This window comes from Poecile atricapillus, chromosome 14, assembly GCF_030490865.1.
Source record: "Poecile atricapillus isolate bPoeAtr1 chromosome 14, bPoeAtr1.hap1, whole genome shotgun sequence".
In the NCBI taxonomy this organism is placed as follows: domain Eukaryota; kingdom Metazoa; phylum Chordata; class Aves; order Passeriformes; family Paridae; genus Poecile; species Poecile atricapillus.
The window spans coordinates 12,973,040-12,998,611 of NC_081262.1; the positions used below are offsets into that span (position 1 = coordinate 12,973,040).

The 25,572-nt window shown below is 42.0% G+C and overlaps 1 protein-coding gene across 3 annotated transcripts in view; it reads right to left on the bottom strand.

Moving 5' to 3' along the window:
• The window catches only part of CARD11 (caspase recruitment domain family member 11), a 43,159-nt gene that overhangs the window by 10,106 nt on the left and 7,481 nt on the right, over window positions 1-25,572 (bottom strand). The window contains exons 2-13 of one of the 3 annotated variants that reach the window (XM_058850021.1): window positions 12,245-12,457; window positions 11,513-11,650; window positions 10,552-10,877; window positions 9,666-9,845; window positions 7,938-8,090; window positions 7,719-7,844; window positions 7,031-7,228; window positions 6,362-6,502; window positions 5,291-5,345; window positions 3,960-4,069; window positions 2,696-2,799; window positions 10-62 (exon numbers count right to left, since the gene is read on the bottom strand). In XM_058850021.1, coding sequence (XP_058706004.1) covers window positions 10-62; window positions 2,696-2,799; window positions 3,960-4,069; window positions 5,291-5,345; window positions 6,362-6,502; window positions 7,031-7,228; window positions 7,719-7,844; window positions 7,938-8,090; window positions 9,666-9,845; window positions 10,552-10,877; window positions 11,513-11,650; window positions 12,245-12,457 — 1,797 coding nt within the window. Of the gene's footprint in view, window positions 1-9; window positions 63-2,695; window positions 2,800-3,959; window positions 4,070-5,290; window positions 5,346-6,361; window positions 6,542-7,030; window positions 7,229-7,718; window positions 7,845-7,937; window positions 8,091-9,665; window positions 9,846-10,551; window positions 10,878-11,512; window positions 11,651-12,244; window positions 12,458-25,572 lie in introns of all 3 variants that reach the window. The other 2 variants (XM_058850020.1, XM_058850023.1) reach the window with 2 other exon arrangements.

Sequence of the window (25,572 nt, forward strand, 5' to 3'; positions counted from 1 at the left end):
CTTGCTTACCATCCAGCTCCAAAGCATCACATCCAAAGCTGTCATTGTCCTCTTCAGCCAGGCTGGAATTAAAAACAAAGCATGAGATAATGGAAGAGAGACAAAACTGAACACTTTCATGCTTTCAGCAGATTGCCAGCTTCAGTAGATTTCGTTAAACTCTGAAGGAGGAACTTCTGTGAAAAAGGAAGATGTTGGAGGTGTTGCATCAGGCAATGGTGCAGCTGTGAAAAAATAAGCAAGTAACATCCATCCTTGAGGGTCTAGAGAAGACACAGAAAAGGGCAGGATGTGTCAGCCAGCATGGGAAGCAGCAAGAAGGTTCAGAAGGAAGAACTGCCAACAGCAGTGAGGGAATGCAGATTTTGCTGAGGACAAGAGGAAGCTGCTGACTGATGGTCTGGTGTGTGACTCACAGCACACTTGGTTCAGCACAGACACAGGGCTGCACCATGCCTGCTGTGCATGCACTGCACCATGGGGGCTTTCCACTACACAGCAAAAACCACAAGTTCACTTATGGACAGAGTGACTGCAAGGGAAGTTACTGAGGTGCAGCAGGAGTAATTTCTCTGCTTGATTTAAAGTACCTGAAGCATTTTATAGCAGTTTCAGGGTACCTCGCATGGCTACTCAGGTACCTGCAGGCAAAGTGCTCTGGGCTTTTGCACAGGAACTGCCACAGCTCTGGACCCAGCCCAGCTCCCAGTGACAAAGCCATTCCTGCAAAGGTGACCAGGTTGGCTGGCCTTAAAACCACTCTAAATTCACTAAAATTTTGGTCTTACAGGGGTATTGGGGCTGTCCAGTCAAGTGAGTGATCTGTCAGCTTCACTAGAAGGACTTCATTAAAGCATGTCCTTTGGTTGCAAAGCTGTTTAAATAACAGCTTGTTGTTTTTCCCACTCAAAATGATTTGTAGGTCTCCTGTGGAGCTGATATTCCTCATATTTGGCTTCAGCTGAAGGGTGAATTTTTGCAGCCAGGCTGCAGAGTATCAGCTATTTTTACACTATGCATAAGCAGGGAAATAATGTACCTTTTCCTACATTAAATGATGATCTCACCTTTTTTTCACACAAATTAAGAAGAGATGAACTGTGAAACCTGCAACTTGGCTTGCAAACAGCAATTATTCTGTATTATGTTCACAAATAAGTTCCAAAAATTTATCATGCTAATTATAAAGTTATAAACTACAGTGAATGTTTGGGCAGACTCTTGAGACTCTTGACTTTGGTGATTATCAGCTCAACAAAGTAAGCCCACATTCAGACCTGTTCCAGAGTACCTGTTCTTTCCACATGAAGAATATCTAATATGAGGGAAAAGTTCTGCTTTCAGTACAACTCAGTCTTCCAATGCCTTACCACACAGGACAAAATAGAGTCAGAGTTACAGTGAAATAAATCCACAAGATGAATAATCTCCATGTAATCTCTACTGTGTTCTGTAATACACTGCAAATATTGAAAAGTTCAGACATGCCAAAGGCTTCTCAAGCACCTGCAGCACAAAACATTCAAATCATTAATAAAAAAACCCATTTCTCCATCTTGAATTAATACAACACACTATAAAAAGGGACTTGGAGGACAATGAAGTAGAAGCTAAGGGAGACTAAAATAAACACTGCTTAAATCCTCAGCAGCCTAGAAAATTATGTGGGAGAGCCAGCTGAGGATGGCCTCAGTGGAAAGCTGTCTTGCAAACCTATCCAGAGAGAAAGACAGAACTGGAAGTCTGCCCAAGATCAGATTGTTTTGAAAAACATGAAAATCTGAATAAAGTTCTAATAAAAATTAGATATTAAAAACAAATCTAATAAAGATCTAAACTCCCAACTATATTGCTTTCTTCTAAATTGGTCTGCTCTGTTATTTTCTCCTTCTGCTTGAGACCTTTAGGGAATGTATTTGTGTCTCCTGGTATTTCTGATGCAGACACTGATGCTGTTGACACCACACCAACATAACATGTCTGAGTATCACATTGCAAAAAACCTTTTAGAAAAGGGGTCAGTGTCCTTTCAGGAACTGTGAGGCTGGAGAGGTCTCTCTCCTTCCTGCCTCCAACTTCCCACTCGCCAGCTGATGTGATTTCACTGCCAGGGGAAGTCCATGGGACCCTGACCTGACAGAAATGGAAGCTGCAGCAGAAGGTGAAACCAAGGGCAAAGCCTCTCTCCCCTCCCTTCTCTGCTGAGAAACAGACCCTGAGACTCTCAAAAACCACCTTCCTCCTCCACCTCTCCCCTCCACTCCTCACAGATGTGCAAGCAGATCCGCTCTACTTCGGCAGCTTACAGAGTGAAGGGGGGGCTTTGAGAGAAGGGGAAAGAACAGGGACGTGGGCAGCATGGAGCTGAGGGGCAAAACCTGAAGCTGGATCAGTGTCTGGAGGTAGAGAGAGCACTTTCTCCAACAGCATCAGTGCCAAGTCATTCCAATCCTGTTTGTGTTTCAGTCCATTCCAGTCAGTGCTGCAGTGCTATCACTGTGTCACTCATCCAGCTGAACTGTCAGACACTCCTGAGTGCTTTGGACAAAATGCGGGATGAGGGGCTGAGCCTTGAGAAGTTTGAGTTAATCCTATGGCTCTTCAACCAGAGGCAAACACGAGGAACCTCTCCAGCCCTTTCTCCCTTGTCCTGGTGCCATCAGGCTCAGGGCAGGGTTCCCCACGTGTGACCCACCTGCAGTGAGGGGTGTCCTCTTTGCAGCGCCGCATGATGGAATCGTTCCCGGGAGGCTCCGGGGTGGTTGACATGATGCTGTCATTGCGACTTCGCAGGGTTTGCTTTGAAAGAGAACCAAAAGGTGTCAGAAAGGTTATCTGGCTGAAATGTGCTCTAACTTCTAACTCACAGCAGCATCAGCAATGGTGCTCTGCACTGGCTGCACTCTGCACTGAGAAGCACACACAGAAAAAGGAGAGGAGTTGATTCTAGCTGTGCAGAATGCAAGAGCACTTGTATATCCCAGTTTTTTAGCACAATGCACAGCTTGTGTGCTGCCACTGCACCTTCTCCTGTGACCACATAACTGCCTCATTTACTGAGCCATTGTAACTTTACTTTTGTGTGTGGCACAGACATAGGAGGAGGGGGATGAAAAGCTGTATGTGTACTTATACAAAAATATATATATTTGGAATGAGGAATAAAAATACTGATCTCCATATATTAAATAATTAATCCTCCAGTACACTGGAAACTGAACCCAGAATTGCAATAGGGGGAAGACAGTATAAGTCATCTAAACATCCAACAGATATTCCAAAAAATATTCCTAACCCAGCTAAGCTTATTACAAGTGGCAGCAAGTTCTTTCCTGGCTATTCTTGAGTATAATTTTAATTTCCTGGGGGCAGCATTTTTCACGGTGTTCTAGAAAGATGTTTTGTTCTTTGTTATTAACACTCTGCAAGAGCACTCTCTCTATCTGCCTGTCCTGCTGTGTCAGTGCCCACATATGTATAATGGAATATCTACCTTGGAAGATTATGGGGATACAGCAAGCAGGGAAGAAATGGTTTGACTATGGTATGCAGAAATTTCCAACTGTGATCTGCACCCCTTTCCTCACTTACTATTACTTATAGACAGGAAAAGCATTATAGAACTCAAAAAACCCTTAAAATTTTCTCAGATAAGTTACAAAGCAGCTTTTAAAGCAAATCTCATTCTTCTAAAAGTAAATGTTAAATGGCATAAGGAGACAGCAAGAGGTCATAAATACTCTGAAATATCTTTAAATAAACATAAACCAATTCTGTGATTTTGGGAAAGGCTAATAACACAGTTCTAACAAAATGCTGGTAAAAGGATTAAGGGAGCTTCTGACAAGGGCCTTGAATGGGATCACAGCTGGGATGCTGGGGAAGTGCTAATACTGAGTTGTGAAAGCTCTGAACCACATTAGGAGAGATGGCTGTAGACAGACAAGGGGCATCCTTACAATCTTGGTGACTTCACAGCTGCTGATGGAGTTACTGATGGACACAGAGGAGCTCGTGTCTGTGCGGCTGGTGCTGCCCTCGGCCCCATCTTCATCCTGTGCTCTGACTGCTGCACTCACCAGACAAGGGAAACACAGAGAAAACACAGCAGAGAGAAGCATGTCAGAGCACTTCCAGTGCACAGCCTTTCACAGATGTGCCACTGCACTTGTTCTCTTTCCATTTCAGCCGGTCTTGTACTGGACAGGGGGCCCCGGACACACGCCTGCCCTGCAGCTCTGGCTCCCGTTCCTTCCCTGGAAAAGCACAGAAATTCCCACCCTTCTGCACAAACTCCTGCCTGCTTTGTCTCTCAGCTCTGTCCTAGATGTTTTTAACAGATCTGTGAATGCTATTTGACAAATTAAAAAAGGATTGTTTCATGAATTTATGTTTTAGTTTCACCACCTGAATCTGACATCCTGCCAGTTTGGCTCATAGAATTACATTTTGTTACAACAAAGAATTTACAACAGGGACCAAGAAGCCTGAGATCCATCAGCAGCCCCAGGTAACACAGAGTGAATGTGGACTCCTTCTCTTCCTCAGCACCTCTGATTGGTACTAATGTTTCACACTGCCTGACAGCAAAGCTGCTGTTTAACATGGAGCTCCTTGGAGCAGGAGCTGTGTTTCCCAGGATATTTTGTCCAACAGGGACAAAATATCACACAACTACTGAAGGAAATGCTGTCTCTGATGGTGTTTGGTGTTGGAGGGGTAGTGTTACACAAACCAAGAGGAATTAGGAATAGATCAAACATGAATGTACAGCAACAAATTTGGTAACTTGGCAGCTGGCTGGGGCATGGGTCAATCCCCCTCTCCCAGCCTTTGCAATGCTTTAGATTTAAAATTAATTCCCTTTTGCTGAAGGACAAAGAAGCTCATTAGACAATCACTAGATTAGGGCCTTTTCAGCCTGAATGATTTTTCCAACAGCAAAAAGAGAATGGTATAATGATTTTTAGTACAGATGTTACACAAATGACTTTACAACTTTTGTAAACTAAATGGAAAACTGAGAAAACAGAAAAATTAGCTAAGCTGTGGGCTGCACATTGTGTGCCTGGGGAGATATCTTGGGATGGAGAGGACAATGAAGTAGAACACTTGACTATTTTAAATCATTACATTTGTAACTGTGAGAGAAAGTGTTGGGTTTTTTTTACTGACTTGGACTTAGTTAAAAACTTCCCTGGTTGGCATATTTGTTAAAACAACTTAAAGAGATTTAGTGAAAGAGACAAAGCAATGGAAAAGGAATAAGGACATGGGTGCTCTTTCTGACCTTGAAAGTCTGATGTTTTGTTCATGCTGACAGGGGATTTAGCTCTTGGACTTATCTAAAAGAAAGAGGACAAGAATCAGCACAAATGCAGAATATTTACCACACACTGTAAACCAGATATTTTCACCACCTTTTTTCACTGTTATGTTGTAATACACTTGCCCTCCTTTAAACAACAGGACCCAAAATTTAGAAGATATTTAGGTATCTAAATACCACAGCAGTGATGAAGGATGAGCTACCTGACTACTTTTGAATGCCTGGCCCAAATGCATTGCTTCCAGATTCTGCTGAAGAAACAAAGAGACAAAAGGTGAAGTGGTTGCCTTGGGACTGGTTTCAGGCTGCTGTTAATACAACAGGCATCCTTTTGGAGTGTGCAATGTGAAAAATGCAGCTCTATCGCCACAAGTAATAATGACAGTCAGAGCTCAGAAAGGTTATGAAGGGCAGGGAGAATTCAAATGCAGATGAAAAGAAAGAGAACCTCAAAAGCCCGAATGTTAGATTTTTGTGGGGTTTTATTACAGTTCATGAATCCAGCATCAGATAATAGCCACGTGAATGCAGCTAGTCAGGGAAAGCATGAACCTAACTCATGCTACCCCTTCCTGTTAGGGGTGAGGAAATTGCCATAATTTAATTCTAAATTAGATAGCTAATTTTGCTCTAGATTGTGTCCATTTCTTTCTATTTTTCCTTCCAGCTGCTGAGAGCTTTTCCACCAACGCTTAGTTTTTCACCTTCTGTGTGTGTTGGACCTCCGGCATTATGTCATTTTCTTTTTTTCCACAAATGTTAAGGAGGCAAAGAATCAATTTATTGACAACGCTCCAAGAATGTGAATGAACAGCAGAAGCGAGAAGAAAACAGAAAACAGTCTATGAAGCCTGATTAGATCTGCTCCTCAAGATGCAAATCACCACAGGGCAAAAACTGACAGCTCACTATCATCCACGGATCTATTCTTATCTTTATAGCAGTTTCAGAGGCACAGACACAACATGTGTTATATCTGATAGTTCTAAAAGTCCCTGCTCTGTGTCATTCCAGCCTCAGATTCACACACACCTGGATGCCCTTTAGGTTCACTCTTCTCTTGAGACGAACTTGATCAGGCAAGAAGAATTTGTTGTCTTCTGGAGAGTCCTCAGAAGTGGAGGAGTCATCGGCTTCCTGACCATTGGCTTTTGGGCCAGAATTCCCAAAGGCCTGGGAGATAATGGTAATGGGAAGATTCCGTGGCAAACTCTAAAGATCAGAGGGGAACACTTTATTTCTTTATGACAACCCATGACCTTCCTTTAGAGTAATCTGATTGAACCTATTGCAACTCCAGCACTCCAGAAGCTCAAGTAGAATGTAAGACCCAATCAGTAATTTGGGCTGAGATTTGTGGGGTTTTCTGTTCACAGAATGAATTCTTTTTTTTAACTCACATTCCTAAAAAATATTTGTAGTTTCTACCTCAGTGTAGAAAATAATTGTTTTTCTGCATTTTTATCCCTTCCATTTAAAGTCAAGCTGTGGAATTGTAGCCCTTGGGAAGCCACGTGCCGACAACTTGAAAAACACTATAGCAAAGAATTCACAACACTGACATTTAGTAGGAGGAGATTATTTTTTCCAGTTAATTCATGTAAAGAATTAGAAAAGTTCTCTCTCCCTTCCAGACCAAAATATTTGCAAAAGCAAGTCTTAACAAAGGAGATGATGTCTCAGATGATTGCTCAGCTGTACCTGGTCGAGGAAGTTGCTGTCCTTGGAGAGGCGCCGCAGTTTGCACTCCAGGTTGACGATGCACGCTTCCTTGCGCACCACCTCGATTCGGAGCTCGTCGTTCCTCTCCTCCAGCTCCCGGATCTGCTTCCTGTATTTATCCTTCTCAATCAGGCAGTGGGAGTACTGGGTCTGAGCCTCGTCACGCGAGCGGAACGCCTGCAGCGGGGGCAGGAAACCGCTTTGGCACCGGGGCACCAGACCCTCCTCCTCTGCTTTTGTTTGTAAGGTGTTGGCAACAGGGACTTCAGAAGTGGTACCCAGTCACCCACTAACACAGCAATCACGACCAGGATGAGCCACGGTAGCACCATTAAAAATTATGATGATTATTATGATGATGAGGGTGGTTCATTTACAGCTCCCTCTTGGGTTGGTGGAAAAATGTCCCAGAGTGCAAATGGGGTGACTTGACACTGACATAAAGCCTTGTAGGAGCTGCTGTTAAGATCCTGGTCCTGCCTGCCAGATGCTACACTGTGGAAACAACCCAACATTACCCTGTGTTTAATTACCATAATGCAAATCCCAACAAGTGATTCTTTTAACTGCTTATTTTATAATGGTATTTTGGGCCAAATTACCTACAATTCCCCAAAGTGACAAAGGCTTTTGCTATCAATTTCCCCCTACTTTAACTGTGAGATACCTGGTCCCGCTCCTTTTCCACCTCTTCCAGCTGTATCATCACAGTGTTCATACGGTGCTTGTACATCTCACAGTCTTTTCCTAGTGTTGAGCACTTTAACTCCAAATCTTCTTTCTCCTCAAGATACTGGAAATGACACACTGTTAACCACCACTGCTCTCAGAGGCATTTTGGCCACCAGCCTGAGATATTCCATCTCTCTACCCTTCCGTTCCTCACCTTGTCTCTCAAGTCCTCCACATGACGAATCTCCTCTTGGAGATTAAAGATCTTGTTGACCAGCTCATGACGATCCTCCAGTGCCTCCTTACGGTCGTGTTCCAGAATATCCAAAATGGCTTTGTCTGAATCTGGCAAACCCCTCTTGTCAGCCTGAGGAAAGACAGTTTTTAGAGCCAGACCAGGGAAACAGAAAATAGTTTTGCAGGGAGAGAAGTATCAGAGACAATAACAAGTGAGAGGAATAGCAGAAGAACAAGGTACTGCAATGGGAAAGCAGGAGAAGAGATGGACATTTGCTCACATTTTAAAGCAGAGTCAGAAAAGATGAATAAAATCTGTCTTGCTGTCAGAATAGTCTGATGAAGGAACTGTTTTACTGGTCTATTGTACTGGCTATAATTTGATCTGGTCTGGATGCAGTGACAATTCTTCACTCCAAGCCCTGCATTCAAAACTCTTTTCTATTAATCAGCTCTAACTGAGCACAAAAATCACCCTTTTCAAAAGACCAGAGCCTAAGAAAATATTCAGGAGAATTTTTAAGGCATGCACAGGCTTTGCAGGGCTGTGCTCAGAGAATATTAAACATGCCTGGAGTACCTTGTACTACTGCTTCATTTTCTACATTGTCCAGGAATATAATTTCTTTCAGATTTAAAATTAACAAGATTACCAAAGCAGGTTCCAGCACATTATTGCCATCCAAAATGAACCATAAATGGAAGATGAAAAAAGCATAAAATGCTAGCAAGGAATATGCATGTTTATTTTTGAAATACCTAGACTGAGTTGGAGATTTCAGGGACATTTTGGTTATCCAGTATTTCTAAGCATACCTAAGCATTTTTAAACCAAACTGGTTCGAGTTTATTTATACTTTCACTTAGGAGAAATTAAATCCTATTTTTAGCTATTTCTCTAAGTGCTATAAAACCATTTCAATTAATATAAGAGACCTACATGGACCAGAACTCCCAGAATCTTCAATCCTACACTCTTTTTCAACCTTTGAATTGGATTTGTGTTAGAATTAAGAATCGTTAGGCACTGCTAGAGGCTACAGCCATTTCTGAAAGGCCTCCTATTGATAATTTTTAAGTGTCATTTTAAAATGCCACAAGCCTTTTCTAACAGAGTGCTAAGTAATCTCACACATATTCCAATATTTGGCAAAGTTCTTCACAGAGGAGTCCTAAATGTGCTGCACATTAACTGTTTTCCCTACCTGCCCAAACACAGGTTGGTGAAGCTCTCTGTGCAGGTTACAGCAGGGTTCTGCACCCTGGTTCTTAGTGACCACTCAAGTACAGGAACCTTTATCATCCTCTGCTTCATTAAAAACTTTTGGCAGAGATATGACAACAGCCTAACATGGGGTACATTGAGCCCCTGTCAGAAATTTCTGTGCTGGCTATTTAACACAGATTTGTAGTGACAGGCTGCTACAATGTTCAGCAATTAAACACCGTACTCTTGGAAGAGCCAATTTCTCATGTACACTTGATTTTTTTAGTGGACTATTTTTGTAGAACTCCTCCTCATGCATGTGTCTGTACAGGGAGCACTCCAGGCAGCTGGGAGCTGTACAAGCTGCCTTCTGTTTGTCCAAACTTTGCACTTATGCTGGTTGCAGCTTTGCAGGCAGAGGTTTCAGCCAACACTTCCTGCACTGTAACTGGAGTATGTGTGAGTTTGGATTTCAAAGGCAGCAAGCTGCTTTTATACCTGAATGATGGACTGTAACTCCTGGATTTTTGTCTTCATCATCTCATTTTCCCGCTCCAGCTCCAGAACCTGTTCCTTTTTGGGTCGGTTTTCAATATCATTTTTCAGCTTCAAAGACTGGTTCCTCTCCAGCTTGCACTCCTCTTCCACCTTGTTCAAGCGATGCTTCAGCTGGTCAATCTAAAACAGCCAGGGAGCAGCGAAAAGGAGAAAGAGGAGAGGAAGGGAATCCTCCCTAGTTCTGAAAAAACTCTCACTTCCAGGTGGAAAACATATGGGGGAAAATAGCTTAAACTGTGAATGTTAATGAGAAGTTGACAATTGGGTGCTGAATGTCCACAACTGAATGAGTGAAGCCTCAAGTACAAACCTGTTACTTGCCAGCTACAACTCATATGGGCTGGTTGTGAAATTTCAGAATACCTGGACTAAAAAAGTGGCACATTCCAAATCCTCCAATAAATAAAGAGATATGAAACAGAATGAACACTTAAGAGGCTGACCACACATTATGCTTTTGGCATGTGGACTATTTGGATCAGAAAAAAACAGGAGAAAATTCAGGATATCTTTCTGAATAAATCCCCAGCAGTTGTAGTGCTCCTGGATAACTGTACCAGGATATTACTGAGCCTAAAAAACCTAAAACTATGTTTTTAGCAAGTAGTTATGTTTTAAATGTTATTTTTACTTGCATTCTATTTTGTAAATTCATTTTTGACCATTAATACACCTCACTGAGGTTGGCATTTCTGTACAGTGATGCCTTCAATCATCTGGATAAGCAAAGCAAATGAGAGCTCCACATCTTCCTGCTGTCAGAGGAGGTCTCATTTTCCCAGATGCCACTGGCACCCTCCATTGCTGCCCAGAGCATTTATCTCACCTCCAGCTGCAGGTCCCGGCTCCTTATCACAGCCATACTCTTCTCGTCACTCAGCTGGGCATATCTCATGGCCAGATTGTAGTTCTCATCTTTCACCTTGACCAGCTCATCATTGTAGTTATTCCTCTCCTCCTTCATCTTGTTGTATCTCTCCTGGAAGGTCAGCAGCTCTATCTTGTTCAGCTTTAGCTGCTTTCTCTCATCCTCCAGCTGGCGGGACTTGGCCAGGAGCTCACAGCGCTGCACATCTTTTGTCTTCAGCTGCTGCTGGAGCTTGATGATCTCATTCATTAGGAAATGGGTAAGGCCTTCATGTCCCTCCTCCACTGAAAATGTTTGAGCAGCTTATCAGTGTCTGGTAAAGTAACTTATTTAATTTGTTTTATTAATAATGTAATAAGTAGGATCAGCAGAAACAAATGTGTAAGAAACAAATGGCTCAGAATATGTACAGAGGTGCAGAATTTACACAAATTCTCACACATCTGTATGTCTAATTGGGAACAGTGCAAATATTACACAGCACAATGGTATCACAATCACAATATACACACTGACAGCTTGCCTAGATAGAGGATGAAGCCTTCACATTTGTCTTGTTTCAGCTGAGTCTGTAGAAATAGCACAACCTTTGTGCAATGAATCTGTGCAAGTACAGTTAATCTGAATGCTTCAAATGTGCAGCACATGTGTAGTGTAATTCAGTCCACTGTTCCAACATAACTTCTCTTGAGAATTCTGGTAATGCCTATCATTCCATTTGAAGCTCTTCAGCTTCATTCAGACAGCTGGGATGTCCCTTTGCTTTATACATTACCTACCACATTTTGCTTTGAAGGGGACTGAAAAGCATTCTACACCAAGATTAGCTTTTATTTCCACTTCTTGCCTGAAAAACACTGAGCCAGTCTTCCAGAGAGTCCTTACTTACAACAACTCCCTTGTGATTGATTTTACTCACCAACAATAGTGGAAAATCTCCGTGTAGGCTCTTTCCCTGTCACCAGTTTGTAGAGTTCAGGGTAGTAAAACTCCAGGCTCTCTAAGAACACCACGTAGCCCCTCTGGCCCTTGGTGTGGAGGATGTCCAGCAGTCGGCCTGGGTACAGATAGCACAGAGGTGACACATCAGCCCCACGAGCAGCACGAGCAAATACCACATCCCTGAGGTTCCTAAGCTTCATCTCTGCCACAGCAACGAGCTGTGCAAAATCTGCCTGATTAACTGAGTTCAGCTGAACCCATAAAGCAATGCCACCAATTCTATATGTTTGTGCTGATCGTTATTCTGAGGGAGTGTGGGAAAATTGGTCTCTGGAACAGAAATTTCTAAGGACAAGTCATTCAATGCAGCCTTTACCAGACAGGGATGGTAGATCTTCCAGTGACAAATCACAAAGTACAGCAAGACAGCTGAAAAGCTACTCCTGGAATGGCACTGCCTGCTGCTTGTGTTAACTGAAATATTTTCCAAGTCTTTGATGGAAATTTGAACTCCACAAGATCCAGTCTGCACAGCACTGGAAAGAGTCTTTGTTATCAAAATAGCAGCAGAATCCCCCTGTACTTTAAACCTCCTGTAAATAAGATAAAAGAGTTCCCATCTGATAATCTTTAACTTGATTCAGGCACTCTCCAGACTTACAGAGCAAAGCCATTCAGACAGAGATGCAGCCACTGATCAGATAATTACCTGCTCTGTTAATTTTGGAGGGCAGCATGAGTGAGTTGAGCACCTCATCCTCATCCTGCTCATCGATGACTTTGCACTGCCGTAAGTAGGGGGTCAGCTTGGCTGGGTTGATGTAGCGGCTCAGCATGTGCCGGTTGCACTCCACATTCTCCCACAAAGCCTCCTCCTCATCTTTCAGGGTCTCCAGGCAGTCATCCATCTCTGGCTCTGCTCCTGAACAAGGGACACAACTGACAAATGAACACCAAGCAGGACAGCTGCAATCCCAGTACTTTTTTGTGCTTCCATGTCCTATGGGATGAGCTCAGAACCACTTCTGACTAATTCTGGATTTGCCCAGTATTGAAGCTGTTTGAAGTGCAGCCTGTCCACAGCTCACTTGGGCAATGACAGTTCACAGAAGCGCTATCTTGAGTATATGAGACTCTCCAGTGATGAATCTGCACTCAGCCACCTCCACCAAGCTCTCTGCAAGTCAGAGGACACCTCTGCTCAAGAGAGGCAATGGCAAAGGGCACAGTGCAAGGCAAGAAGGGAATGAACCTGCAGAGCTCAGAGCAAAGACAAATTCTGGCTTCAGGCAATGAAGGCTTTCATCCTTACCTCCTTTTCTCCTCCCAGCTGTACTGATTTGAACCTGCACAGATGTGCTGAGCCAGCACCTGTAAGTGGCTGCACACAAGAATAGGTAAGTCAGGTCTGTTCTGCAGCTGGCTCTGGATGCACTGAAGGGTGTGAGTGCAGGTACCTGGGAGCTCAAACCTTGCCTTTCCTTGCAGGAGGGGGCAGGTAACAGCACTGTGTCACTGCAGTCTGAAAATGTTCTTGACTCATGCAAATGTTGTCACACGGTTTCTGAGTGCTTGCGAAGCAATTTCCTGCCAGCTCCTAATTTGTACCCACCTCATTAGGGAAGGTTACATGGCAGGCTAGAGTGAGGCAAGAAAACTTTTATTAAAATTAAAACTAAATAAACTTTGTAAAAAAAAAATCCTTCTTTATTTTGTAAATAGAATTAACCTTTCAACTTTCATTCTTGCATTCTAGCTTTCACAGGACCTTGTGATCCAGATGGCACATGGTACATAAACTTCTATTTCAGGTTCAGAGACCGTGGTGGAAGAAGAATATGCAGTTCTTGGATCAAATGAGATGAGAGCTTTTCTTTATGAGGCCTTGCTGGTAATAAGTAACTAAAGACCTCAAAAGCACCATGTTGTTTTTCTCAGCTTCCAGCTTTAAGAACTGGTGAGCAGCCTGTGTTACACTGAGCATCCCTGAGCAAAACCAGCTCATGAACTGCATAGCCAAGGGCTGTTCATTCCTCATTTTGGAAACTAAAGCCAAAAGTGCTAATCTGCTAAATAATGTGTTTGTCAGTGTTCTCACATAATGAAATACAGAACATTCCTACAAAAACAATGCATGCTCTCTGCTTGATGATTTTAAAAGCTTTCCCAATTTGTCAAAAATCCTAGTCTGGGTTTCAGTATCTCTATGAGAAAAATTTGGATGGTTTTTCACAGTATGGACAAGTTAAGGGAGTATTGGCAGGGGCTTTGTTCTTCTGTACTCCAGCAGAGTTCTTTTCTTTGCAGTTTCACATCCCAGGAGCCACTTATTCCATGTTTGCTTTGATGCTTGCATGGGGATTCATTACTCCACTGACTGCTATTACATATTCTGAGAGAGACAGCAGTCCCCAGAGGGCCAGGAAGACCAGGGCAGTTCAATGGGATGCAGAATCATGGGGCAAGGCTGTAGTTAGGGGGAAAATCTCCCTGATCTTATGAACTCCACACTGGCTGGGTGAAATTCTCACTGAATGCCATTATTTATGTGTGGTAAAAATGACACTGAAGCAATGAGCAGAATAAATGTAAAACAATGGAGAAAAAGCTTTACAAAGCAGGTTGCAGTGGGAGGAATGCTAAAGGTGAACGAGCTTCATCTGAAATCCTCACACATTCTCATGAACCTTACTCTCCACCATTATTGTGGAAGTAACTGTGTTTCACTTCAAAGGTGAATTTAACAAATGCTACACAATTGGAGAAGCTGGACTTTGGGGAGTAGAAGGCAGAGAAGCAGAAGGTCACACAGTACCTCAGTCAGCTCACAGCCACAGCCATCCACTGCAGCTGAAAAAAGGAGAGTCACAGGCCCTTTAATTTCTGGGAGCATACCAGGGAGCTCACGGACGGACCTCAGAGTGCAAAAGAAGCATTTCCCTGAATTTCATAAAATGCAAGATATCTTGTAATCTGCTGCGCTGAACCAGAAATTATTGCACACTGTCAGCAGTTCCCTCAGGACATTAGTAAGGGATTTCTCCACTAAATGATTCAAAGAAGAGTTCACTCATCAGCGTAATTTTCAACATGAATATGCTTTTTTTTTTTTACCTGACATAAAAAAAAAATCTTTATCAAATAGTCCCTTGTGTATGGACATAATACATCCATGCTGTTATTTTGGGGACATAATGTTTAATGGGAAAGTAATAAGTATATTGGATGTGTGGCTAAGAATTTTAAAAGATTTCTGGTATCAAACTCCTGCTAAACACAGTCTACTGTAAGGAGCAAGCCCTGAGAAATGACATTTAGTGGAGTGCTTCTTCACTGCCATGAAGGAATGTTAGACTCTCCCTTTTGCTTCCTTCTTTGGAATCCACCTTGGAAATGCCCAGCCAGAATCCCAGCCAAGCTCTGTCCTGCCTGTGCTGCCCATCAGCTCCCAGGGATGTCACAGCTCTCACTCCTCCCCTCCCTGGAGCTTGAGGCCAGGCTGGTGTGAGAGCACAGCCCCCATGGAGCTCCAGTGTCCTGTGGAGCTGTTCCAGAGAAAATAGCAATGAACAGCTGATATTAGTGCAGAACCCCTCCTACTGAGCAAATAATTCTTTGATTTAGTATTTAATATAGTGTTGAATAGGAAACAAAATGCTTGCCATTGGTTGAAATTTTGGTGTGCTGGTCAAAAACCCAGATGTAACAACTCAAACTCGGTGGGAAACCAATAAAGGTCCTGTATTATTTGCTTTAATTTTAGAAGTTTTTTAGCACTACATGCATTTTCTAGGCATTTAATAATTGTTCCCTGCTTCTGTCCTTTCTTCCTATGATGATATTGCAGGAAAGTTGTTCAAATCTATAAAATGAAAAATGACAGATTTAAAATGTTTTCAAATGTGTAATCACTTATTTAATCTGATCTTTATTACCATTATCTAATTTGTGAATCCAACACCTCTTGAGCTGTAAACTAACACATCCAGGAGTTGTGATATGTCAGAGAAATACTATGGCATCCATTACAAATCACAGGTGTGAAGTCTCAGACTTGGACTAACTTCAACAGACATTAAGCAAAAAGAAATCAGAAATCACCACAGCAGTTAAAAATTGCTCTCCTGCTTCTCCTTTCAGTAGTTAGTACACAAAATAGCTTTTAACTGCAGGAGGGCTTAATCCAGTAATAATCTCAGCTAGTTCCATCTCTTTCAAAGGTCTCTGTAGATGTAGACAAATAAAAGAGAGAATCCCTTTTTACATTAGAAAGAACACTCTGCTCCCCTTGTCTCCTTTTCTCTCTCAGGGACTATCCTTCTGCTGGCTGTTACACACAAATGAATCGTTCTGGGTGTTTGCTGGTTTTTTTGTGGTGTATTTTTCAGCTGAACAAATCACCTTGCAGTTAAAGCTGCTCTCTGTTCTCACTCAGACTCTGCACTCTCATATGTCAGTGACACTCTCCACTGATCAAGGGAATAAAGCCTGCAGGCTTCAGACCCAGGGGTTCTATAAAGTGCTCATCATCAGGTCACATCTAAAGCTTCATTTTTGGTTTTTGTGCTTTGTTTGATGATGGTGCAGAAATTAACCCTTCAGCTGTTTAATTATTTGCATCCTCGGGCTCTCAATTCCTGCCAGCCTGTCAATACTCAGGAATTGCCGTGTAGCCAAGTGCAAATGCTGCTTTCAGCTCAGGTTTCTGATTTCCTGATATTCCCTCTGTGAAATATGAAAAAAGGGTTTTATCTTTGTACTGAGAAGCAGAAGAAAGTTTATTTAAAGAGGTAATCTATTGTTATGTTTTGGATTCCTGCATTTGTCACAGATGTTCGCAGATGCAGTATTTAAAAAAAATCAACACAGCACACAAAATGTTTTGCATATTTTAAGTTAATAAGAACAGAATTTTATGGTAAATGCTGAATATGAAAGAATTACATCTAAATCATCATACTTTAAACCAAAAATAAAGATGAAAACAACACTCTAAAATTGTCTATCTAATTATCCTCAGCATTTTGAGGGTGTTGCTCTACATCCTCTTTCTCTGCACATCTCCAGAGTCTGTGGGGCAATGTCTTTTCTCCCTGCAGTTTGTACAGCACCTCACATGACAAAGTGTAACAACTGGGTGATTTTCTCAAAAGCTGCTTGTGTGGATATGTGCAGATTTGCAATATCAGAGAACCACAAAACCACAAAGGGATTTAAAGCTATTTTTACTTTTAGAGGAAAGTCACAGTTTAAAGTGTGATAAGGAAATTATATTCCTTTGCTTAAGGACAGGAGAGCTCTGTGTGCCCTCCAGGCTTTCTGAAATGCTGAATACCAGAAGTTTCCAATTATGTTGGCTGCTCTCTGGATGTTCTGTGCTACTGAAAACCACTTTTAAAAGGTTTAAACACTGATAAAGACGGCTAAATTTGCTTACCTATCCTTGCAATTTTTTTTGACACGGATGTCTAAATCCAGACTCCCAAAGGAGACGAGACAGTGTCTTCATCTGCCTGTAAGAATTTGCACTTTATATCCTTTCTTTCTCCCTCAGTGTCCCCACCTGAAAACAAGGCTGGCAATTGGTATGTTTGTGACAAGGTAGGACTTGTTAATTAGTGACTGCAAAGCACATGGAACCACTGAGATGGAAAGCCCACAGAAGAATATTTATTATTAGTGCAGTTTTATTACTTCAGATGGCAGACCTCAAAACACTTTCTGAAGGCAGCAGATCTGCTGACTGGGCTGGGTTGTATTTCTGTTTTGGGTCATAGTAAAGCACATGAAAAGAACCATTCTGTGTATCTCAGAACCCCTTCTTTATACAAGGGATTCAACCAGCTTACTTATTTCAACAAAATATATATATATAAAAGGAGAATAAGAGATACCAAAGTAATAGAGGAGCAAGAAGCTTTAGACACAAAATAGGATTATTTTTGCACCAAAATGTCTTATTCAATTCAACTGAGTCAATCTTCCTGTTCCATACAGCCTACAAAAGAAACCCCAAACACCAGCACACCTGCAAGGCTGCAGGGAGGTAAAGCTAGATTTTCAGCAACTGACATGAGTAGCACTCCCATTTTCTGAACAGAAGAGAGGGAGAAGGAAGCAAACCAAACTCCCTAACTGGTTCAGACAGCTCTGGAGGCGTCTTCATCTGGCTTCAGGAGAGAAGGAAAGAAAATTCCCTTCATTTTTGTGACTATAAGCTCAAAACCCAAGTGAGACAAAAAGAAATGAAGAATTCTATCATGTTACTCTCCCTTCTGTACTTCAGTATTTCTGTACTGTAATTCAGTACTTCTCCCTTTTAAAACAAAACAAAACAAAACAAAACAAAACAAAACAAAACAAAACAAAACAAGCAATTGAATAAATCAGAGATTTATGTCTAATCACTATTCCAGTCCTAACAGAAGGGGGTCAGAAGAATTAATACTCTTGGAACTCTGTTTAATTATCACTTTCTTTGTCCTTATTCACTTTCTTAAGAACAGATCCATATAAAACCCCATCTCAGAAAAAACAAGGGTAACTCATGCATAAAGTGTGGATCAGTTATTGGTGTTGTCAGTCAGGACACCCAGAAGTTTGCTTAGAAGCACCTAAACCAGAAAACACCGTGTGCTGCAGGATAAACTGAATTCCACACTTACCACATTGAGCTTTTGTGTGTTTTGAAATTGCAAATGCAATTCTATACAATTCCTATTGCTTTCTGGAGGAAAACACTATTTACACATTAAGAACATTGTTTTGCCCAATGCAATGTTGTTGCAAAGCCCCAGTCATCACAGCAATACTCCTTAGGCTCCTGTAATGGTTTCTGTTTCAGAAAAGGCTGAGATTGGTCTTTTCCCATTTCACACCCCACCTGCTGGCAGTATCTGCTCTACCTCTTCCTCAAGTCTGGCAGCTTTAGAGGCTCTGAGCTTCCATCACCTGATCTCACAGGAAGGAAATGACTCATTTTGCTCAATGGCCAGAGAGGTTGTGCTGCCTCCAACATGCAACAGGCAGCATCCAATCAGCTTTGGTCATATACATTATTGATAATAAACAAAGACAATGGAAAAATCCTCCTCTGCAAATAGCTGAAATGATGTTCTGACAACTGTCATTTCTCTGGGTGTCACTATTTCCTGCAAACAATTAAGCTGCTTCCAGCTCTGGCAGCAACACACAGTTTAAGCACTACTGAGAGAAGAGCAAATTTTGGGGGTGGATTCATCTCATCATTTTGAATTAGGCATGAATTTAGAATCCAGTTCCTCTCTAGTGAATGGAAAATGCTCTGTTCAAAACTCTTCATTCCACCACTTTACACTTCCACCTTGGAATGCTCTCCAAAAATTGGTTTTCAGCCACCTCAAATCACTTGGGTTCCCTCTGGGGTCCATGGAGAAGATTTTTCCTGATGCCAATACCTACACTGGTGATTAGATGGGTATTACTCTGTTTTCACAAATTGTTTCAGAATCTGATACTCAGGTTTCAGAAACTGTCATACTGCCATTATTAAGCACTAATATGTGTTAAAGTAAATGAGAAATGAGAGATATGAACAATGAGATGCAGAAAAAAAAAGTGAAGAGGGGAGAGAAATGAGATTTGAGGGTGAAAAATGGTGAGGTTAGGGGAAAAGAAAATATTAAATAGGGAAAAGGAAAATAATAAGAAAGAGAAAGAGGAACTCAACAGAATGAAAGTGAGGAGCAAAAGTGAGACAGAGATGAAAATAGGAAAGGCCTTACTAAAGGCAAAGCCAAGGAATGTGGGAATAAATAAGGAAGGAGCTGCCACAGATCCTGAAACATTAGGAATCAGCGCTACTTCTTAGCATGCAAATCAAGATAATGGCACAATAATTAAAATAAATAATTTACCACAGGACTTTAGTGCATCAATTTTAAAGGATTTGCAAAGCAGCAGTGGAGAGCTGAGTGCCTGACATTTAATAAATGCTTTAATCTACACATGCTCCGTCCTGCTCCGCATGGTGATGAGGAGGGCAGCAGAAATCGCTGTGCTAACGTAGTACAAATATGTTTATATAGCTGCCCTTCTGTTCCAGAGCAACAGCTACTGACACAAGCATTTCCTTTCCACTAATGTGTGCTAAAAGCCAAGATCTAAGAAAGAGGCTGTCATCCTCGGGCTGCCGAGGCTCATGAGAATGCTGCTCCAACAAAGGCCTCAGAAGTCATTACTGGGGCCCAGGTTAATTTTTCTTTAGACTGACTCACTTTGTTTTTACAATTGATAATGAGATTCTTGCCAGCTCAGAAGGAGGTGGAGGCACAGCTGGGGGCAAGTCCTGTGTGTTTGGGGGGAGTCTTGAATTATACATTCAAGTTGCTCAAAGATGCAAATGGTTTGATGACAGTAGGTTAGATCCCAGTAAATGTATGTTCGAATTACAAAACCCAGCACATTCTTTGGTACAGACAGTCAGTGTTTGTGAGGAATCTCTACAGACTGAGCTACATAAGAACCTGGTAAGGACAAAGATTCATTAACTGGTACATGTGAAACCCACACAACCCTGGCACAGACAGCCTGACTCTTATCAGTGTTGTTAACATTTCACTTCTATTAATACAAGTCACATCAGGAAGAGAGAAAGGATTGTAGCTCTGCCAAACAAAACTCCTACTTAGCCTGTTTCTTGAAAAAATTGTCGCTTTCTACAAACTCTTACATTACAGAAGTTAAAAAAATAACAGAGAGAAGAACACTTTCCATCTGGTCAGATAATGACCCTCTGTAGGTGATACTCTCATCTCCAGGCAGTCAAAGGATAACACAGAACACATTCGAGCAGAGGACTGCACTCACTTAAACAATCTCCACATTCGGAAACAACTGACAGTAAATGTGTAGGCCATTCTTAAAACAGAAAAGGTCACACTCCAATCTTGAACACTGTCAGATAATCTCACTGTAATTCACCATGGCCCAGGAAATTTGAAAATAATATTTCATATAGCAGGCTTTATAAGATGGTAGGAAAATAAGACCTAAACCTCTGTGGAGGATCACAGAATCATGGAATCTTCTGAGTTGGAATGGACCCACAAGGGTCAGCCAGTCCAGTTCCTGGCCCTGCACAGACACCCCAACAATCCCACCCTGTGCACCCCTGGGACTGTTGTCCAAATGCTCTCAGAGCTCTGCCAGCCTCGTGACCATTCCCTGGGGAGCCTGAGTAGTGCCAGTGTTGATAGACCAATGTCTGGGCAAAGAACCTTTTCCTGATATCCAACCTAAACCTCCCCTACCACAGCCCCAGCAGTTAAAGAATCCCACAGCTAGTAAAAACACACACAAAATACAAAGAAAGGATAAATAAGAAGCCAAGTCTGATAACCCTGCTTTTAAGATCAACCTTAACAAAGTGCTCCAAACACATGAAAAACAATCCCCATGCAAATTGTTTACTGCATTACAAGAGCAGCAGGCACTGATTGTCAGGAGAATATGATTTAGTTAAGTATCTTAAATACTCTGCAAAGGTATAATAGCTCCCATCTAGCTCTGTGAAAATGTACCCATTTGTGTTTAGCTTCTAATTTCCAACAACATATCCTGTTGGATCAAACAGTGGCCAGTCTCCTAAAGGTGATGACTCCCATGGTTCACACATACATTTTGCTCATTTTATGTAAATGCATAGGTTATGTAGATAGAACAGGTATCTAAACCTGTTATGACTTTTTTTTTACCTCTTTGTAACCATTACTTTAAAATTTTAAACTTTAAAATAGACTCTAATTTTAAAGAGCAGGCTGCTGTCCTGCAGCTCCACTGTAGCTGGAACAATGTCATACATACATTATATATGCTCCACTCCTAGCCACAGTCTGCCTCAGTCCTGGGTACTCTGCTCATTGGCCAAATCCTTGCACCTTGCTCAGAGCTGCAGGAACACCTCACCCAGCAGCACACAACACACACAGAGGACAAGTGGATGCCATTTGATGAGAAAAACCCTACAATAAATCACAGCAGCCTGGTCTAGGAAGGGCAAACCCTCACCAGGAATCAGAAAGAACTTGATATTTTACTTCTTGTACATGGAAATGGTTGTGCTTCTTTTCTGAATAGATCTTCCTCGCTTGTGCTTTCTGGCCACCTCCTCTTCTTGCTCTGTGCCCTCTCTCTTTTTTCACCAGTGTTGTGGGATGGTGACATGCAGCTCCGGAAACCTCCACCCACCACCCTCCCTCTCAGACTCACAGCCTATATATATAGAAGGCAGAAAGATGCTGGGGGCTGCCTTACTTCCCTTTTCTTCTGAACAGAGCTTGTGGGTAACTTTCAAATGTGACACCACTGCTGAGGGAAGTCTTAGAGGAAGAGTTCCCACAGCCACAGGAGCTGCTCTGGATGGAGCAGCAAGGGCCTGAGGAGGACCTCAAACAAGTCCTTTATTCCTGCAGAGAACCCAGCTGGGTTTCCTTAGCCATCCCCTGACACCAAAGGCCTGCAATTAAGAGCAGGAAAGCAATCTCTGGAAAACAGAGACAATTCGCTCTCTGTCTTGCAGAGAGAGCTCCTGTGAGTCACTTCTGTAGTAATCTAAAGGAAAAATGGTCTGTTTGTACATTGTCTGTCCATTATTTCTGTAGTGGTAATGTCTCCATGACCTTGTCTTGCTGTCTTGGGGAAGAGATAATGCCAAATACTTGGCAATTCTATATTTTCTATGTTCAAAGCATTGCAAGGAGGAATTAAGCATCTTCTGTTGCTCTCTCCATAACTAAACCCATTGCTCTGATGATAGGGAATAAAATACTGTAAAGCTTTCATGTGGAAAATTTATCCCCAAAGAATTAACTAACCACAGGAAGAGACTAAACTCTGGTCTCATCAGAAAACTCTGGCTGGTTCAGTTCATGGGTAATGTATATTTTTTTTTTCTTAAAGACCAAAGAAACAAAGTACCAAAATGGCAATAAATCTAACTGTTTGTCTTCACCGGGTGTGGTTCTTGACCATGAGTCAAAGTAAGAAGTGTGAGAATTGTATGAATTCTCTGCTGACTGTGAAAATAAATATTTGTGAAAACAACTGTAAAGTGATACCAGAATTACATTCCTTCTGTGAGCATCCCAGCCTTTAAGGATGCTGTTAAAACAACTTCTACAAAAACTACTACAGAAGCAAGGATTTGCAGGATTATTTGCACCCAAATCCTGATTTTCAGATGTTTAACAGTACAAAGGGTGGTAACCAACTCAAAATCAGGGGAAGTTTGTTTTACTCTTCCAACTTATGCCTTGAAGCACAACAATTCCTTAGCACGGGCTGACAACAAAATCATTTGCAGAATGTGCAGAAAAACCCTTGTTTTAAATGCAGTGTTGCATTTGTGGCTGAGGTGAGGTTACACACGAGATGAGCACAAGCAAAGGGCTCCCACGCGTGAGGATTGATTTCTCCTATTTCTCATTCCTGCTCCAGGGCACAGCTCATAATTAGGGTCAGATTTTCCAAGAGCACAGGTGGTATTTAGGCATCAAAATAAATGGCCAGATTTTTGCCAGCCTTGCCCCAGAGTGTGGGATAAGGGGGTGTTATGAATCACAGCGCTGCTGAGCGTTAAGCACTTTTTACAATCAGGGCTTCTGTACGCACTTAAATTAAAGTTGAGCACTTTCAAAAATCTTCTCACAACTGGAACATTCTTCAAATTCTAGGTATTGGAAGAATGGGCCTTTAAAGCTTTGTGAGGTGCTAATTTTTACATGACTAGGGAGCCACTCTCAATAGCACCTATAAATCTGGCTGGCAGCAGTATTTAAGTAGCCCTGGTTCTCTAGTGTTGTATAAACTCTGCAGCAGTGCACATTCCATGGGGAACGGGGCAGATGCTGTGTACCAGTGCTAACCTGTGTTAATTCTAAACTGTGAAATAAATATTTTGCTAGCTAACAGGTGATGACAAACACTGCAGATGCATCAATCTCTTTTCAGCATATTGTCTCCAGCTACAACTGAGATTTTAATAATTAAATGAAATTTAAGCTTTGAACCATCTGAGACATAATAAAAGCAAGGTTCTTGCTACATGACTTTCTATGAGGAACCAAAACAAATTTATTTTTCTTATGCTCAAAAGCTACTACAGTGTAGAAACTGTATGAGGTTTTAGATTAGACTCTCCTTTCATCATTAGTTGCTCTATTTATCTTTTTTTTTCAAAGCCGGTGAGTTCAGCCTTGCAGAATCCTTGCTGCTGACTCAGCTAACTGAGCCAAAACTCATAAAAATCTATTTAAAAAAGGTCCAATGATTTTATTTTCTAATCGTAAATATGAAATTTAATTAGCATCTCATTGCTAACGAAGTCACCATGGAAGACAAGACTGAGAAATTAGGCACAGGGATGGAACATCAAGTGTAAGACAAAGTAACTGTTATGCAGGAGCCAGTTTAACTCCTGCTTTTCTCCACTCATGTTTCAGGTATTTTAAGAATGATGGGCTTTTTTCACAGGTTTCCTTCTCTGAGATCAAGGCCCTTCTATCCTCTCTGTGGCACTAATTATTTCATCATGATATCCCATCATGTGAAATATGAAATAACAACAGGTAAGGTTCACTCTGGACAGGAAAAAGAAGCAAGGCAGAACAAGTTGGATCTGAATTCAAAATCCTGTTTTGCCATGAGCTACTCAGGTCAGCAAGTGTTTCAAATCCTCATTTGAAACATCCTCAAATTTCTCATCAAATGAGAAAAGAACTCTTGTTATTCTCTGGGATATTGCGAACATCAGACAGATTACAGAATTTTTTTTAAACTAAGTATAAGGAGAATTTAAAAAGCCTCTTCAAATAGGAATGTGTCCAGCATTTTCATTATTAGCAATTTTAGAAGCTGTGTCCCAGGCTGACATCAGCACTGAGGTTGGCATTACTGGGTGGAATTCTGTTTACTGGGAGCATCCTCTGCCACCTGAGCAGGAGCAGGAGCTCCCTGAGCTCCAGAGAGGTGGGGAGCTCCTGCTTTGGCTTCACCCTCCCAAGTGGGCAGGAGGGGGCTCAGAGCAGCCCAGCAGCACAGACACCTGAGCTGAAGGCAGGGACAGGAGCTCTCCTGGTGCCCCATTCAGTGCCTGGGTGAGGGAGCACAGAACACAGACCAGCACAGGACAGGGGACTCGGTGCCACATTGGCAAAGTGCTGTGGGACAGCTCTGCAAGGGCTGGGGAACTGCACTAACCACAAACTGTGTGTGCTTTCTCCCCACACTCACACTGAAATTGTTCACAGCAATCAGTGTGGGAGGAAGTGTTTACAGGACCTTTCCTGAGAGTGACTAATCATTAATAATTCCTGGATTGCTAGAAGAGCTTTAGCAGTACCTCTGTGAGTGGGCAAGCCTCTTGGGTGCTCTCAATGACAACATTCTCTGGGGTAAAAAGCAGTTTATTAGTGGTGGTCCTGGTTACCTACATACATCAGGACAGTTTCACATCAGTTTATACTGTCAGTCACTTGCAATAGCAAAGTCACACCCAGAGATATTATCACAAGACTGACTGGGGTAACACTGCCCATTTTATCTGCACTGCTGATGCTGAGGTCAATGGTGGAGCTGAGGTGAACTGAGCAAGGACCAACAGCTTTCTCCAAACAACTGATGCACAGTCCTTGGTATCTTCAGTGCAGTGGTGATGGAAAATTTTGTAAATGAGACTTATTCCAGTTCAAATTCCTGAAACAACTGTTTCTTTCTAGTATTTATGATGCCACTTATTCCAGCAAGGAAAAAAGAGGGAATTAAACTTTCTCACTCTGCATTTAGAGGGTCTGAAATGGACAATTCTCGTAAAGCATATTTTTAAAGAACAAGGCAAGTTTAAAGCTATGGCCATATGCTCCTTTTGGAGTTTTATATGCAAACTTTTAGCACTTAGCCAAAAATGTTGCTGTTCCTTTTCAGGACAGAATGGTCCAGCTGGTGACTCAGAAACCACATTCAACCACCCACCGTTTTTTCTATGGATGAAATAAGGATTTC